The 14,487-nt window shown below is 38.0% G+C and overlaps 1 protein-coding gene across 1 annotated transcript; it reads left to right on the plus strand.

Moving 5' to 3' along the window:
- The first annotated feature begins 1,506 nt into the window (after positions 1-1,506).
- On the plus strand, positions 1,507-13,644 carry vamp3 (vesicle-associated membrane protein 3 (cellubrevin)). Its single transcript, XM_068316127.1, has 5 exons — positions 1,507-1,630; positions 7,278-7,356; positions 9,976-10,134; positions 10,847-10,898; positions 11,131-13,644. Coding segments are annotated over exons 1-5 (312 nt in total). The 5' UTR covers positions 1,507-1,628; the 3' UTR covers positions 11,151-13,644.
- The last annotated feature ends 843 nt before the right edge of the window (positions 13,645-14,487 follow it).

The raw sequence follows: 14,487 nt of genomic DNA on the forward strand, positions 1-14,487 counted from the left end.
AAAACTATGTTTTAATAAAGGTCCCATAGGATAAAACTACAATATGTATTAATAAAGGTTATTCATTTGGTCTTATTTTGTTGTAAACCGAAGGTATGGGTGAGTGAGGCATTAAGAAAAAGTAGTGTAATGTACCATAAAGGGAAACACATGAATGAAGTGTTTTCTTCTTGGGTAGTAAAAGGTGACAAGTGATTGGGAGTACATCATGAAATTAAAGCATTTGTATCTTAACTTTAATAAGCATTAATTTCATATAAAATGCTTATTTATAGCTACAACTTCTAGAATTAGGCGATTGCATTTTGATTATATTTTTAAAAGAGACACCAAACTGAAGTCAAAAATCATATATCTAATGAATGAGTTATCTATTTTTGATGATTTATGGATTTATGGAATCTTTACTCCTTTTTGTATTGAAAATGATGAACACTTGTGTAAGTCCTCCTATTGAATCACAAGCTCAAAGTTCTCCTGTGGCCTTTTTGAAAAGATTGTAGCAACAACAACAACTACAAAATACACAGAAGAAACCACATCCTACAGGCTTTTGAATTCACACCAAAACTGCCAGTATTTTTTTCATAAGTGTAATGTGACTTCACCAGCTTAAAATTCTGACCCAACCCTATTTGTGTTCCTTTGTTGTTGTTTCTGCGTTGATGTTACGCTAATAGGGTTAGGATTTGTTTATCTTATGGTCAAAACAATGCAGGGAATCAGTACTAGCTAATTTAACTAGTAATCATTGTATCACATGGAAATACCTCCCTGACTTAAAAGAAAATGTCCAACCCTTGGAGCAGCAGAATTTATTTTTTTAATTCTGTAAATGATATGAAACAATGTAATTTCTATGTATATGTCAGCCTCATAGGAGGGTTGCAACTCTATAAATGACAGTATCAAGTGCGTTCATTTCTCATGTAAAGAATGAAACATGTAACTAAAAATAAAATGCTATGTAGTTTACTCCCCCCTCTGTCACATGCTCATCATGGGCTTTACTGGTCACTTTTACTCACATATTTGCAGGACAGATGGCGACTGGAATGAATGAGAGGTGGAAAAACACATATTGTCTTCTATTTTGAATATTTAATATATCATGTAGACATGTTTAAGTATGAGTTCAATACAATAATGAGTTATAAAATATATAATGTGATGAGTTAATAATGTAGTTATGTAAAGTGCGCAACATGCTATGTCTTTAATTTTACCTTCAGTGTGTCTTATAATATGTAAGTCTTTATATGACAATGTGGAAATCAAGTAAAACAATATTTACTGTGCATTTTCATTTATTTAAATATTATTTTCAGGAAAATGGGAATCATAAATAATATAGAAATAATATTTCTACTACAAATTTATATATTAATATTAATTTTTGGAGAAATAGCGTAAAATCGATATTATGGTAACACCAATAATCACAAAACATGCTATTTTTCTGGTTTATTTGGTAGCTATTTTACTCCAAGCATCAATAGTTTTCCTCTTTCCGATAGTACCGGAAGGCAGCACGAACGACAGCACTAACGGTTACGGCCTGACACCGAGACTCAAGATTGCAGGGAACAAGTGACGACGTTGACTTTCACTGATTTTTTCCTTTCACAATGTAAGTCCACTATATTTCTACCACAAGTTTTCAAGTAATCAAATGATTTACCTAGTAAAACTTGTAGAACATGCTGGCCTTCCGGGTGGTTTGGTGAAAAAGGATTGTAGACAAAACAACGCCCAAAACTTTGCTACTAGCATGCAACAAGTGCTAGAACGTCATAGCTACTTTCCTCAGGTTTAAAAAAAAAAAAAAAAAGCTAGCCGTCACAGAATAACATTAGAGATTTGTAACTTTCACTGACAGGAACCATGTCAACATTCCTTTATTAGTTGCTTAAACGTTTAACAATAAAATGTATGGGGTGCTGACATAGCGTCTTCAACTTCGGAAATAGTGACTTTCGACGAGCTACATGCTAGTTTAGCACTGAACTGTCACGAGCTGGCACTTTGTAGTTGTTGGTGTGTTTTTTGTTTATCTTTTTTGATGTGTTTTTATTAGGCAAGATACGTGCATATTTATATTGAAACAAAAATAAAACAGCCCGATATTAATTACTTGTAAATATTGTAGCATCAATGTGAACACTCTTGCAAGTAGCTTTGTCGTCTGCTGACAACAGGAAATGTACATGAAGCTAACACTGACACGGTATATGTTGCAGCTAACTTCACTGAACTTGGCCGCGTTACAGTAACACGGTGCAAAGCAAAACATTTAATGAAGAACCCTTTGTTTTCCTAAATGCATTAACCTTCCTCATTCCTGCATCTACATTCATACCTAATCTTATATCACACATCGCAAAGGAAGTGTGTCTGAAAATTGATAATTTAAGTTTTAAAATAATTAGTAGCTCAAAATGTACACATGAACCTTTATGTTGTAAATTAGTTTCACATCCGGTTTAACCATTGTTTAGAATGTTTTTCTGTAATGAAGAAATTATTTTTAAAAGTGATTTTATGATTACAAACATATTGCAGACATCCATCCATCCATCCATCCACCTTCCACCGTTTATCCGTAGTCAGGTCACGGGGGCAGCAGCTTCAACAGGGAGCCCCATACTTCCCTTTCCCCGGCCACTACCACCAGCTCTGGCTGGGGGATCCCAAGGTGTTTCCAGGCCAGTGTTGAGATATAATCCCTCGGGTCTGCCCGAGGTCTCCTCCCAGCTGGACGTACCAGAAACACCTCCCTAGGGAGGCGTCCCGGAGGCATCCGCACCAGATGCCCAAATCCCCTCAACTGATTCCTTTCCACGCGAAGGAGCAGCGGCTCTACTCTGAGCCCCTAGCGAACAGCAGTGTTTCTCACCTTATCTCTAAGGGAGACACCAGCTATCCGTCTGAGAAATCCCATTTCAGCCGCTTGTATCTGTGATCTCGTTCTTTCGGTCATGACCCATCGCTCATAACCATAGGTGAGGGTAAGAATGAAGATTGAACGGTAGATGGAGAGCTTCACCTCAATTGAATACATCTTTTAGTTGAGAACATAGCACGTGACCATAACCACCTCATAGGAGTTTTTACTTCTGTCATCCAATTGAGAAATTTATATGTATGTTGTTGGCGCTGTAAACACATACTGTTTCTATGAGAAAATAGTGGAAAGATGTTTACATTTTTATGACTTCTCTAACCAGGATCTTTGCCCTGTATTGTTGAGTCACGGTGTGGATCCTGTGGTGTACAAAGTGGATGTCTGACAAATAGCAAGCATAAAGCCATTGGGAGCCATTCAATATGCAATGTCATTACCATACAAACAAGTGAAACTAATTCCTATGACAAAAATGTTAATGTGCATTTAAGATTATTTTGCATTTACGAACATATTTAATTTTTAGGAGCTATTTAGTGTTTAGTTTGTTGTTAATATTACATTTTTAAGTTAAAAAAATCTAAATCAAAACAATTGGTCAAATGGAAAATAAGTTTTCCTTATAAACTTGTAATTATTTGCCACAGGGAAATAGAAATTAAAATTTTAAATTTTGTATCTCAATTCTGACCATATTTTAAGGGTGACATTTAATCCTCGTTTTTGTCTAAAATGCTGCAACTCGTTTATATGCTCTGACAAGGTGAAATGTTTGCACTCTGTCAGCCACTCTGCTCATTGGAAAATAATAGCCAGGTGGCACAAAGAACCGGTATTTGCCTTCTTGCGTTTGTTGTGCATCATAGTAATACCAGGTTTTATTGATTAATACTTTGTCAAAGCTTCCTGCACCCAGTAATTTTCTTCAGTGTGTTGCTGCTTGGTAACTTTTCTATTTCAGGGAAGATATCCTGAATTATACAGTTTAAATTACATCAACAGAATTTCTTCTTTTTATGTTGAAACTGAATGGGGACCATTTTTTGTAAACCTGGAGATATGCATTGAGAGTTTTGGTCGATGACCAGAAGGAAATTGTGTTGGGAAGTGTTTAGTTTTTACGTTGTGTGATTCAGCACAGAATATCTAGTCTGCAACTACATGCCAACTGATCAGTTTGTACTGCTCAACACAATGGTTTTACCTTGATATCATATACATCTGATATTTTAATTTGAATAGTATATTTTTTAGTGTTGTCAGGCGATTAAAAAAATCAATCTAATTAATTACAGGATTTGTAATTAATTAATCTAATCACATTTTAATCTCATACCTGCTTAAGGCCAAATAAAGAATTTGAATTCTAGGACATTACAAAATTGTAGTGCATGACTAATCAATAGAATACACCAAGAAGAGAAGATTTGAAGGCCACATTTTTATTGGTTAAGTGTGCTTTATAAATGAAATTTAAAAGACAATAGGTCAAGCACATCAGCAAACCAATTAGGCCAGGTGCATTTCTCAAATATGCAATACAAATACAGTTAAAATAAATAAAATTCAGAAATAAAATAAGGCTGAGTCTCAAATAGGCACATAAGCAGACTCTCAATCAAAATGAATACTAAAGCTGACTCAATACAGCAATTCAAAATGAATAGTATAACGTGCCTCTAAATCAGGCAACATCAATAGCAAGATGCCAACAGGCATTTAAAAGGGTAAGCTAACGTTACAGGAAATGACAACAGACAACTCTGTATCCTTGACATGTTTTGCATTTAAATGATACGTTAGGCTGGAGCTGCTGCGGTGATATGAAAATTCTCTTTTACAAAATGTACAAATCACTGTGTTTTTGTCGATAGTCCGGTCTTTGTAAACTTTCTGCCCAAAGGTCCGAGTGGGCTTGGCTCGTTCTCCTGTGTCGCGTCCATCTCTGTTGTCAGTCACCCTGCTTTTGACTAATGGTGCAAGTATGAAGTGACGTCACTGGAGCCTACGGATCCCTCAATGGGCCAAATTAAAAATGCTTGCGCATTGACTTGCCACTCACGATTAATTGCGTTAATTTTTATAGTGCGTTAATTTGCAGCGTAATTAAACTAATTAACACGTTAAACTGACAGCCCTAATATTTTTATCAGTGCCCTACATTGTCAGTTTTATTTGTTGCTTTGTCATGAGGGATGTTGCAGACATCATAAATGTTTAGTGTTTTCTTTTTAGCATGCATGGGTGTGCCCACTTGCTTGTAGCTTATACACTAATTGCTTTGCATTTAAAAGAAAATGGGTATCCGTCTTCAGCGGTCTCGACTATTTCTCCAAGTCTGTTATGTCTCAGTATATGTTTTAAACCACCATACTGGTTTCTGTCATTGAGCAATAATAAATCATGCTTAACCCCTATATATTTCATGTTATTTTCTCATGATAATTTCTGTTAAAACAGAACAATGTCACTTCAGTGTGAAAGTTTCTAATGACAGTGCTTAAAAATAACGTGAAATGAATTTTGAGCATAGTGCTGCTAATAAAATACTAAGTTGAAGTCTAAAGCAGGAGCATTTTCTTTTTCATGTGTTTGTATGTTTGTATTGTTCAAACAAACTTCAACAAAATTTTTTAAAGGTTTTAGTGTTGTAAAGCAGCGGTTCCCAACCATTTTTGCGCCACGAACCGGTTTCATCTAAGACAATATTTTCACGTACCGGCCTTCATTTGTTTGATGATCGTTAATGATGCCAGGACACCTGTAGTCTAATAATAAATCATCCGCAGTTGTTTTATATAAAATGCAGGCATCAACAGACAATAAACAAACTTTTTTTTCATAAATTGACAATCAACATCTCTGTAACGAAATAATTGTCAGAAATAATTATGTTAAAAACTCGATTGAAGTGACTGAACTGATGAGGTTCATTTTGAAATATAGCGAGTCACAATTGGTCCATTCAGTGTAGGAGAACTACTGATCATTTCCAATAAAAGGGTGAACAATTACATCAAATAATAATAATTACAATAATGAATGAAAGTGGTTGAGGACCGCTGATCTAGGAGAAACGGGAGACAATTACACCTGAAGTGTGTTCCGGCCGTCCGGTCTGCTCCGCAGTTCGGTTTTCTTTACGGTCACTGCAAAGAATCCCGCTCCACAAAGACAAGAGGTTGGAAATGGAAGCAGGGTTTTTGTTACTTTTTGGGCGATCTCAGGATTATCTGCCTTGACTTTAATCCAGAACACTTGCGATGTTGTGGGCGCTTAATTGTGTGGGCTGAAAACCTGTCACGTGACTTAGACCTATCAAGCGGGACAGACGCATGCATTCGTCTGTGCGTCATTCCGCACAGCCATCACTTTTCAAAATAAAACATCTTTCAGACTCTGAAATAAATAAAACGGGAGTAATGCAAATTATTTTTTCTTTCTGTGTGGTACCAAATGACCCACGGACCGGTACCGGGGGCTGGGGACCACTGTTGTAAAGCATTAGTTCGAAGTATTAAGCTCACCACTGAATTGTTTGATTTTTTAAATGTATGTACCAGGGTATAGAAACACTTTGAAGGTGGGTTTCATTTTGGTGTACCAGATTTTACAGGGGGTGGCACGGTGTCGCAGGAGGTAGTACTGTCGCCTCATAGCAAGATGGTTCCGGGTTCTGACAATTACATTACTGCTTTGAAGCGGGATGTAATAAAAGGCTTGGCTAAGTTGGTGAAAATTAAAAATCAGATTGCGTAGTCTACTACAGTGTTTCCTTATGTTTACTGATCTACGACTTTACAAGTTATCAGTGAATTTGTTGTACATATTTTAATACATAACTGCATGTGACAACAGTTAATTTTTGCAAATGTGTTTTTTTGTTTGTAATCACCAAAAAAAGACATTTAATTAAATTTAAAATTTAATATACTACTTTTGATCCCTGAAGGGAAATTAAGAATGCACACTCTAGCTAATGATTCAAACGCATGCATATACTGTATGTATTAGTGTGTAGCACACACACATATACACAAGGGGGCCTGTAGGCATGCAAGGGAGGTAGAGTGGCAGGCAGCTCCATCTTGGTGCGCCTTAAATGAGCAATTTGTAAAGGGGACGGCACCTTGCTCAAGGGCGCCTCGGCAGTGCTCCAGAGGTGAGCTGACACCTCCCACTGTCAGCTCACCTCCGGGTATTTTTTGGGCGGGAGCGGGAATTGAACCGCCGATCTTGAAATCATAGGACGACCCGCTCTACCGCCTGCTTTACCACTGAGCCACTGCCATCCCTGAGCCACTGCCGCCCCATGTATTATGTGAGATAGTTTTTAAACAAAATCTGCATAAATCTTTCATTGTTTCGCCAGGTCAGCCATTGGTCCAGAAGGTTCTGGTGCACCGTCAGGCAATCGACGCCTGCAACAGACCCAGGCCCAAGTAGATGAGGTAAGATATATTTCTAACAAAACCCAATCAAGTGCCATATACTGTAGTATACAAGCTGATACAAGCTGCTTGACATACAAGTCATTTGAGATACAAGGCGTTGCGCTGTTCATATTTTTGTTAAACATACAAGCAAAATCCTGGATACGAGCCATGCTTTGGGAAACTACGGCTAGTTGGTGGATAGATACTACGTCAGCTGAGACCCAATATCGTTCTCTTTTGCCGAGTAAAGATGTAATGTGCATATGCAGATGACTTCTGTGTTTGTTTTCATACAATCATTGTTTACATAAGTTGTTTATTATTAACCTGCATGTCTATTGATTTATAAAACCAATAGACATGCATTTAGACTGGCTTGGGGATTTTTTACAAGGCTGGTAGGATTAAAAATGAGTTCAGTTATTTTAAATGGGGAAATTTTGTTTGATATACGAGTTCAGTCACGGAACAGATTAAACTCCTATGAGGTACTACTGTATTTATTTTCAAACGGTCCGACATTGATTAAGTCCTACCAATAGATTTACAATTCACGTATGCCCTAAAATGAGTAATATACCTACTTGGAGGCGGCAGTAACTCAGTCGGTAGAGCGGGCGTCCTATGGTCACAGATTCGATTCCCGCTCCCGACCAGCCATCCTCGGAGCGTGACCTGACAGTGGGAGGTGTCAGCTCACCTCCAGAGCACTGCCGAGGCGCCCTTGAGCAAGGCACCACCCCCCCACAAGCTGCTGATTTTGGTGTGCACCCAGAAGTCGCTGCCCATCACTCTGCCTCCCACTGTGTGTATTAACTGCGTGCTGCATTAATAGGCCCCTGGTGTTGGCAGTGCGTTTGTTTCAGGGTCATGTACAAACATATGCATGTTCATCAGTAAAAAGAGTGAAAAGATAATTTCCCCAAAAGAGGGACAGTAAAGGTGTGTTTCTTCTGTCTTCTTATTTATTTACTCTATTATCTATGGCACTTGCATAGGAGACCATTTAACTCTGCCCCCTGAGAGTCCATCACAAATTAAGAAGATAATGATTTGCAAATCCATTTTGCTATATATTCATTCAATTTAAAAATGAGATGAAATATTTATGAAATCATAAAAGGTCTAAGTGAATAAATAAAAATTTCTGTCTCAAGCAGAGACCTACATAACCATTGGAAGCAGCGTGTGAATCATCACATTGTGAAATCAATAGATCTTCCTTCACATGTCATTTCACATGACCATTTCTTCCCCAGTTCAAATGATATTCAAAACTGTCAGTAAGCCCACCAGGAAAAAAAGAATGCCAAGTCTGGCTCATTGTGTGGTTTCACTCTTCATTGACTTAATGGTTTTCCATCTCTTTTTTTAGTGATGAATGCCCCTCCTGCTCAAAATCTAAACTTTAGCAGCACTCAAAGCCTCTGATTGGCTGTCAGAAGATTATATAATCAAAGGGGTTACATAAGGTCTATGGGCCTACACACAGCTCTCCAGCTCTCCCCGCCCTGCAGCTTTTTTAGGGGAGGGGCTACAGAAGGGTTTGTAGATCAGTAGACCAAATAGATTATGTTTATTCTGTGATATTACATGTCTACAAAGGTCTTTGTACTTTGTGGGGTGTGATATGGTTTTTTTCATACAGTGGTATGAAAAAGTTTGGGCACCCCTAATAATTTTCCAGATTTTCCTTCATAAATCACTGGTGGTTTGGATCAACATTTTCAGTTAAATATATAGCAGATGAACACAGTGGTGTTTGAGAAGTGAAATTAAGTTTATAGGATTTACAAAAAGTGTGAAATAATTATTTAAACAAAAGTAGTCAGATGCTGGGCAGTGAGCACAGAAGCCCACTACAGGACGTCGGGCCCTCAGGCCACCCTCATGGAGCCTGTTAGTGATTGTTTGGTCAGAAACATTCACACCAGTGGCCTGCATGAGGTCATTTTGTAGGGCTCTGGCAGTGCTCATCCTGTTCCTCCTTGCATAGTGGAGCAGATACTGATCCTGCTGAGAGTTTGAGGACCGTCTATGCTCCTGTCCAGCTCTCCTAGAGTAACCAGCTCTCTCCTGGAATTTCCTCCATGCTCTTGAAACTGTGCTGGGAGACACAGCAATAACATCACATATTGATGTGCAATTCTGGAGGAGCTGGACTACTCTTCCAACCTTCTGTAGTGTCCAGGTACCGCCCCATGCTACCAACAGAGATGTTGATCCAAGCCAAATGAAAAACTACAGCAGTAGAAAGTCACTCAGTAAAAATCAGCCAAAAGAAATGAGGAGGGAAAATCAGTGGCCTCAACCTGGAAAACCATTCCTGTTTTGGGGGCCGTCTCATTGTTGCCCCTCTGATGCACCTGTTATTGATTTCATTAACAACAAAGCAGCTGAAACTTGATTAACACCCCCCTCTGTTACGTAACTGACCAGATCAATATCCAAGAAGTTTGACTGATAGGTTATTATACTCAGAGTGTTCCTTTACTTTTTTTGAGGAGTGTATATTGAAGTGGTTACAATTTTTTAATTAATGTATTTCTAGTGATTAGTTGATCTGCAATGAGGGATTGTCAGAAGCATTCAAATTCGACACAATGAGCAAACATGCTTTTTATTGTTTCATAGGTGGTGGATATTATGCGTGTTAATGTCGACAAAGTACTGGAGCGGGACCAGAAACTGTCTGAACTGGATGATCGAGCAGACGCACTGCAGGCTGGAGCCTCCCAGTTTGAGACTAGTGCTGCTAAGCTGAAGAGGAAGTACTGGTGGAAGAACTGCAAGGTGCCTAAAGACTATATTGTTTTTAAAACTAGAACTTGGTTTCCTCCCTTTAAGTATTAACACCTAGAATTTGTTTTATACTAAAGGTCCCTCAATAGTAAATGTAATCAATCAAATTGGTTTTGATTAACATAAATTCTGGCATAAGTAACTGCTTCTTTGGTGCGTTTTCAACCCTGCTGCTTAAATGTAAATGTGGCTAATATACAGATTTTTACGTGCTGAAGGCCTCCAGTGGCAGGAAGGAAGAATAAGAGCGAGGCAACAGGGTTGAAGAGATGGAAGAGGACACACTGTAGTTTAAGTGTGTTTTGTACAGACTTTTTGTACAGTGTGCACACACCGTATGGTGGAAAACATGCAAAGAATGCCATATGGTGCAGATTTTAAATTAAACACAATCTGGCTGTTAAAGTAAGAAACAGAACTGCTGCGCGTAAGTTTGAAATAACTGAATTGATGGCGAGGTGTTGGAGACTGCAGAATTATTTTACTGCTATGCTACAGGCACTGCTTGTAAAAAAGCGGTAATGAAGTTTTTTTGTTATCTTTCTGTGTTACATTATAGTAAACTTCATGTGCACCCAGTAGCTTCTTAATGTTAAAGACATGAAACATAGCCACAAATATTTAATTTATGACAGAATTGAATCAAATAAAAGTTGATTCCATCTTCCAAGTAATGTCAGTAAATTTGTTGTATCTATTGCAGATGTGGGCCATCCTTATAGCTGTTATTGTGATCATCATCATCATCATTATTGGTAAGTATCAAACCTGTTGTTTAAGAAGCTGGTCTTTGAGAGCTTTTACAGGGCTGATCATGGTCTTTGATAGTATGTATAACCCAGTCTATACTTAATTCACAGAGAATTAAGTTTGATCTGGGTTGTTGGCATTTACACCCAGATGTACTCTATTTACATTACATTGTGATTGTTCATAGTATCACTTAGTGACTTCAATCTAAAAAGTTCTTGCCTACTTCTTTCACAGTTTGGTCTTTGAATTCATAAAACGTCATCAAGAGGACAAGGAGTGGAGGAAATGAAGCCTACACAAATAACAAGGAAGACATCACATGATACTTGTCTACTGAGCGCTACATCGTTTTCCTGTTCTGTGGGTTGACTTCATTCCTGGTCCTGATTTGTCCTTCATGTGTGTGGGTGTGTGCATGTCGGTATATGTGTGTTCATATGTGTGTACCCATTTTCCTCAGTAAAAGATTTTGATATGAGATATTTATCCTTCATTACCATGTCATACATTAAACTTGTATTTGAGTGCCATAGCAATTGCCAAAGAAAATGGAATCAAGCATCTGAAAGGACTTGATAAATAACTAAATTAAAACGTAAAATGAAACTAGTCCTCAGTAACTGTATGATAAAGCATATACAGTAAATATTTCAACCTCAGGACAAGGAAGTTGTAAAGGCTCCTCATCATATATTTACATTTTATATTTCTTAATGATATGTGTGCCAGGCAGAGAAATGTGCCTTAAAAATGTGCTGTTTTAGTTACTCGTTATCATTTTTGGTCAAAGCGTGACCCTTGGGCCGTTGACCACCCCCAGGTATTTTCTGAACATGACACATTTTACAGATTTACCGTATGGATTTTTTTCTGTCAGCAATGATAAGTGTCAGTTGTCTGCTACTCAAGGCTGATATAGCCAATTATTTCGTTTTAATTTCTAGTTTATACACACATGAAGGTAAAAAAAATACTACAGTGAAGATATGTTTGAATCTTTAGTCAAGGCCGTGGCTCGATTGTTCATCTTTCTTTTTTGACTGTCTGCAAACCAACTTTAAATGTTCCGGCTACCACCTACTGTATTGTGTTTATATGTTCTTTGTAAGCCAGGAATTGCAATTTAGCTTTATTTATCAGTTGTAGTTTCAAAGTTAATACCAATTTTTGGCCTTATAGGGCAGTCAATTTTTCTCTACTAATGTGTATTGTGCATCCCTATAACATCATCATTATGGACTGTCCAGTTCAAAACATTTAATGTATAATACAGCTACTGTTAAAGTCTATTCCCCCGAACACACATCTGATGGTCTTTCTATTTACATGCCATTCCACTGTCAACTCGTAGAATGGCATGTAAATGGTATCACAAACGTTATATTACATTTTATCATCAATGCTAGTGCTGTTTTCGATTTTATCATTTTAGTGATAATTTCATGGTTAAATTTGAACATGAGTTAGTAAAACTAAAAGAAGTAAAACCATGGCTTCAGGAAAAATGGGTCAGCTCAAGTGACCTGACTTATCTGCAAACAAATTTTTTCTATTTAATTTTTGAAAAACATTTTATTAACTGTTTTAATCCCTGAAGGTAAATACAGAATCCACTCTACACACAGGTTATTAGGTTCATATACAGTGTGTACAGGCCCGTAACACACAAATACACACGAGGGGCTTGTAGGCATGCAGGGAAGGGGAGGTAGAGTAGCATGCAGCTCCTTCATGGTGCGCCTCCATTGAGCAACTTGTAAAGGGGACGGTGCCTTGCTTAAGGGTGCCTCGGCAGGGCTCGGGAGGTGAGCTGACACCGCCCTCTGTCAGCTCACACTCCAAAGTGACTGGGTGAGAGTGGGAATTGAACCGCCAATCTTGAAACATTAGACGACCTGCTCAACCACCCGCTCTACCACTGAGCCACTGCCACCCCTAAATGTAGCTGATGTTCAATTAGTGAGATTAAGCAGAAGATTAAACTTTTCAAATGGAGGACATCGAAAACATAGCCACATCAGTGTGATCATATATCACAAGCCAATAATATTGTGCCTTCTAGCTGATCTGAGCAACCAAAAAAAGTCTGCTTCCTTATTCACCTAAACTTCTGTTTAGGCACACATCTAATCAATGCAAACTACTTTTTGAGTATATTTGTTTTTTCTTCCAGCAATATATTTTTGCAATCTATTTTATGTAGAACTAACCTTAAGTAGACTAAATTATTTTTTGTATAGGTGCTCACTGCTGCTGAGCATCACACGTGCTTGAGAAGAGGAAATTTTTGTCTGGCTTTGACAGTGGGATAACATTGTAACACTGGATGATTGCATTCCTGGCTCTTCTATCCTATATACACCTTAAACATTTGTTTTGTTTTGAATTTTCTTTAATCAGAATTGTTAGTGGTGCAAAATATTAGAATAGTCCATCAAAAATATGTATCCTCAGTGCATGCATTACACTATGCTCAGAATGGAAAACTAAGTAGTACTGGAGCTTTAGACTTTTTGTAGTAAATAACAAAACTGCAGCCTGCTAATTGTGTAGTAACTCTCAAGGCTCTCCAAATACTTTCATAGTTCAGCCTTTCTTTGGGAATCTCTTCAGAGTATTTCTTCCATACCTGAAATTTGAAACCCACCAACTGTCTGTTCTTGCTCTGTATCTACTGGGAATCCAAGTGAAAACAAGTGCAATTCTACTCTGGCCTTTTTCCTTGAATAAAACTAATTGAACTTAAATGACAAACCTGGATCGTATTATTTATTTGTTTGTTTCTTTTTACATCTATAACAATAAATGAAGGTTTCTCTTCTCAAGAGACAAGAGGGGAGGACAAACAACCAATGGATCACCCACACTGGTTTTTCTCTCCTGCATATCTGAACATCACTAGATTGGGTCTGCTCCAGTAAGTCCAAAACTTTGTAAACTAAAGTATGACTCCCATCAAAAAAACTGGGCTGGGCTGATTTAACCCTAATGTCAGGTGTGAAATACCCACCCACATGAGCATCACAACCTGTCCCTCTCTGCCTTGGTCTAGCGGCTAGACCAATCTCAGCCTCTACTTGTCTGTACTGAGTCCCACAAAATTTCTGCACCTTTCTGTTATTATCCAAGTGTTCCTGCACTACCTAAGCGGACCACTCACGAGGGGGCTTAATTTAAAAAATCAAAGCTAGTTCCATATCAGGACTGTTGTGAACATACATGACTGAGATCAGTAGTGGGTCCACCTTTACTGACAAGGAATTGTTCTGTCAGTTTTGCTTACCACAACCTCACCAACCACTATAACCATGTTTTTCAGAATAATTTGACATCAACTCCGACGACTCCAAAAGACAGTACTTATCTAAGCTATCCTCCCTAAAGTAAGACAGAGTATTGATATGGGATTATAACACAAATTAACTGCATCAATGACAGTGGTACCACAATGATCTGAATGAGAAATATTCTGACATCCATCAGATCACCACAGGTGTTTGGTCAGCTGTAACTGTGGCTGTAAGCTAACTTTAATGGATTCACCAATCTCAGCTCCAAGCAACCTCACCAGCTCAGCAAGCTGGCCAGGAG

This window comes from Antennarius striatus, chromosome 5 (genome assembly GCF_040054535.1).
Source record: "Antennarius striatus isolate MH-2024 chromosome 5, ASM4005453v1, whole genome shotgun sequence".
NCBI lineage: Eukaryota > Metazoa > Chordata > Actinopteri > Lophiiformes > Antennariidae > Antennarius > Antennarius striatus.

Coding starts and splice junctions, on each gene's coding strand:
- vamp3 (XM_068316127.1), top strand. Junction 10,135..10,846: donor ACTGGTGGAAGAACTGCAAG/GTGCCTAAAGAC, acceptor TATCTATTGCAG/ATGTGGGCCATCCTTATAGC. Junction 10,899..11,130: donor CATCATCATCATCATTATTG/GTAAGTATCAAA, acceptor CTTCTTTCACAG/TTTGGTCTTTGAATTCATAA.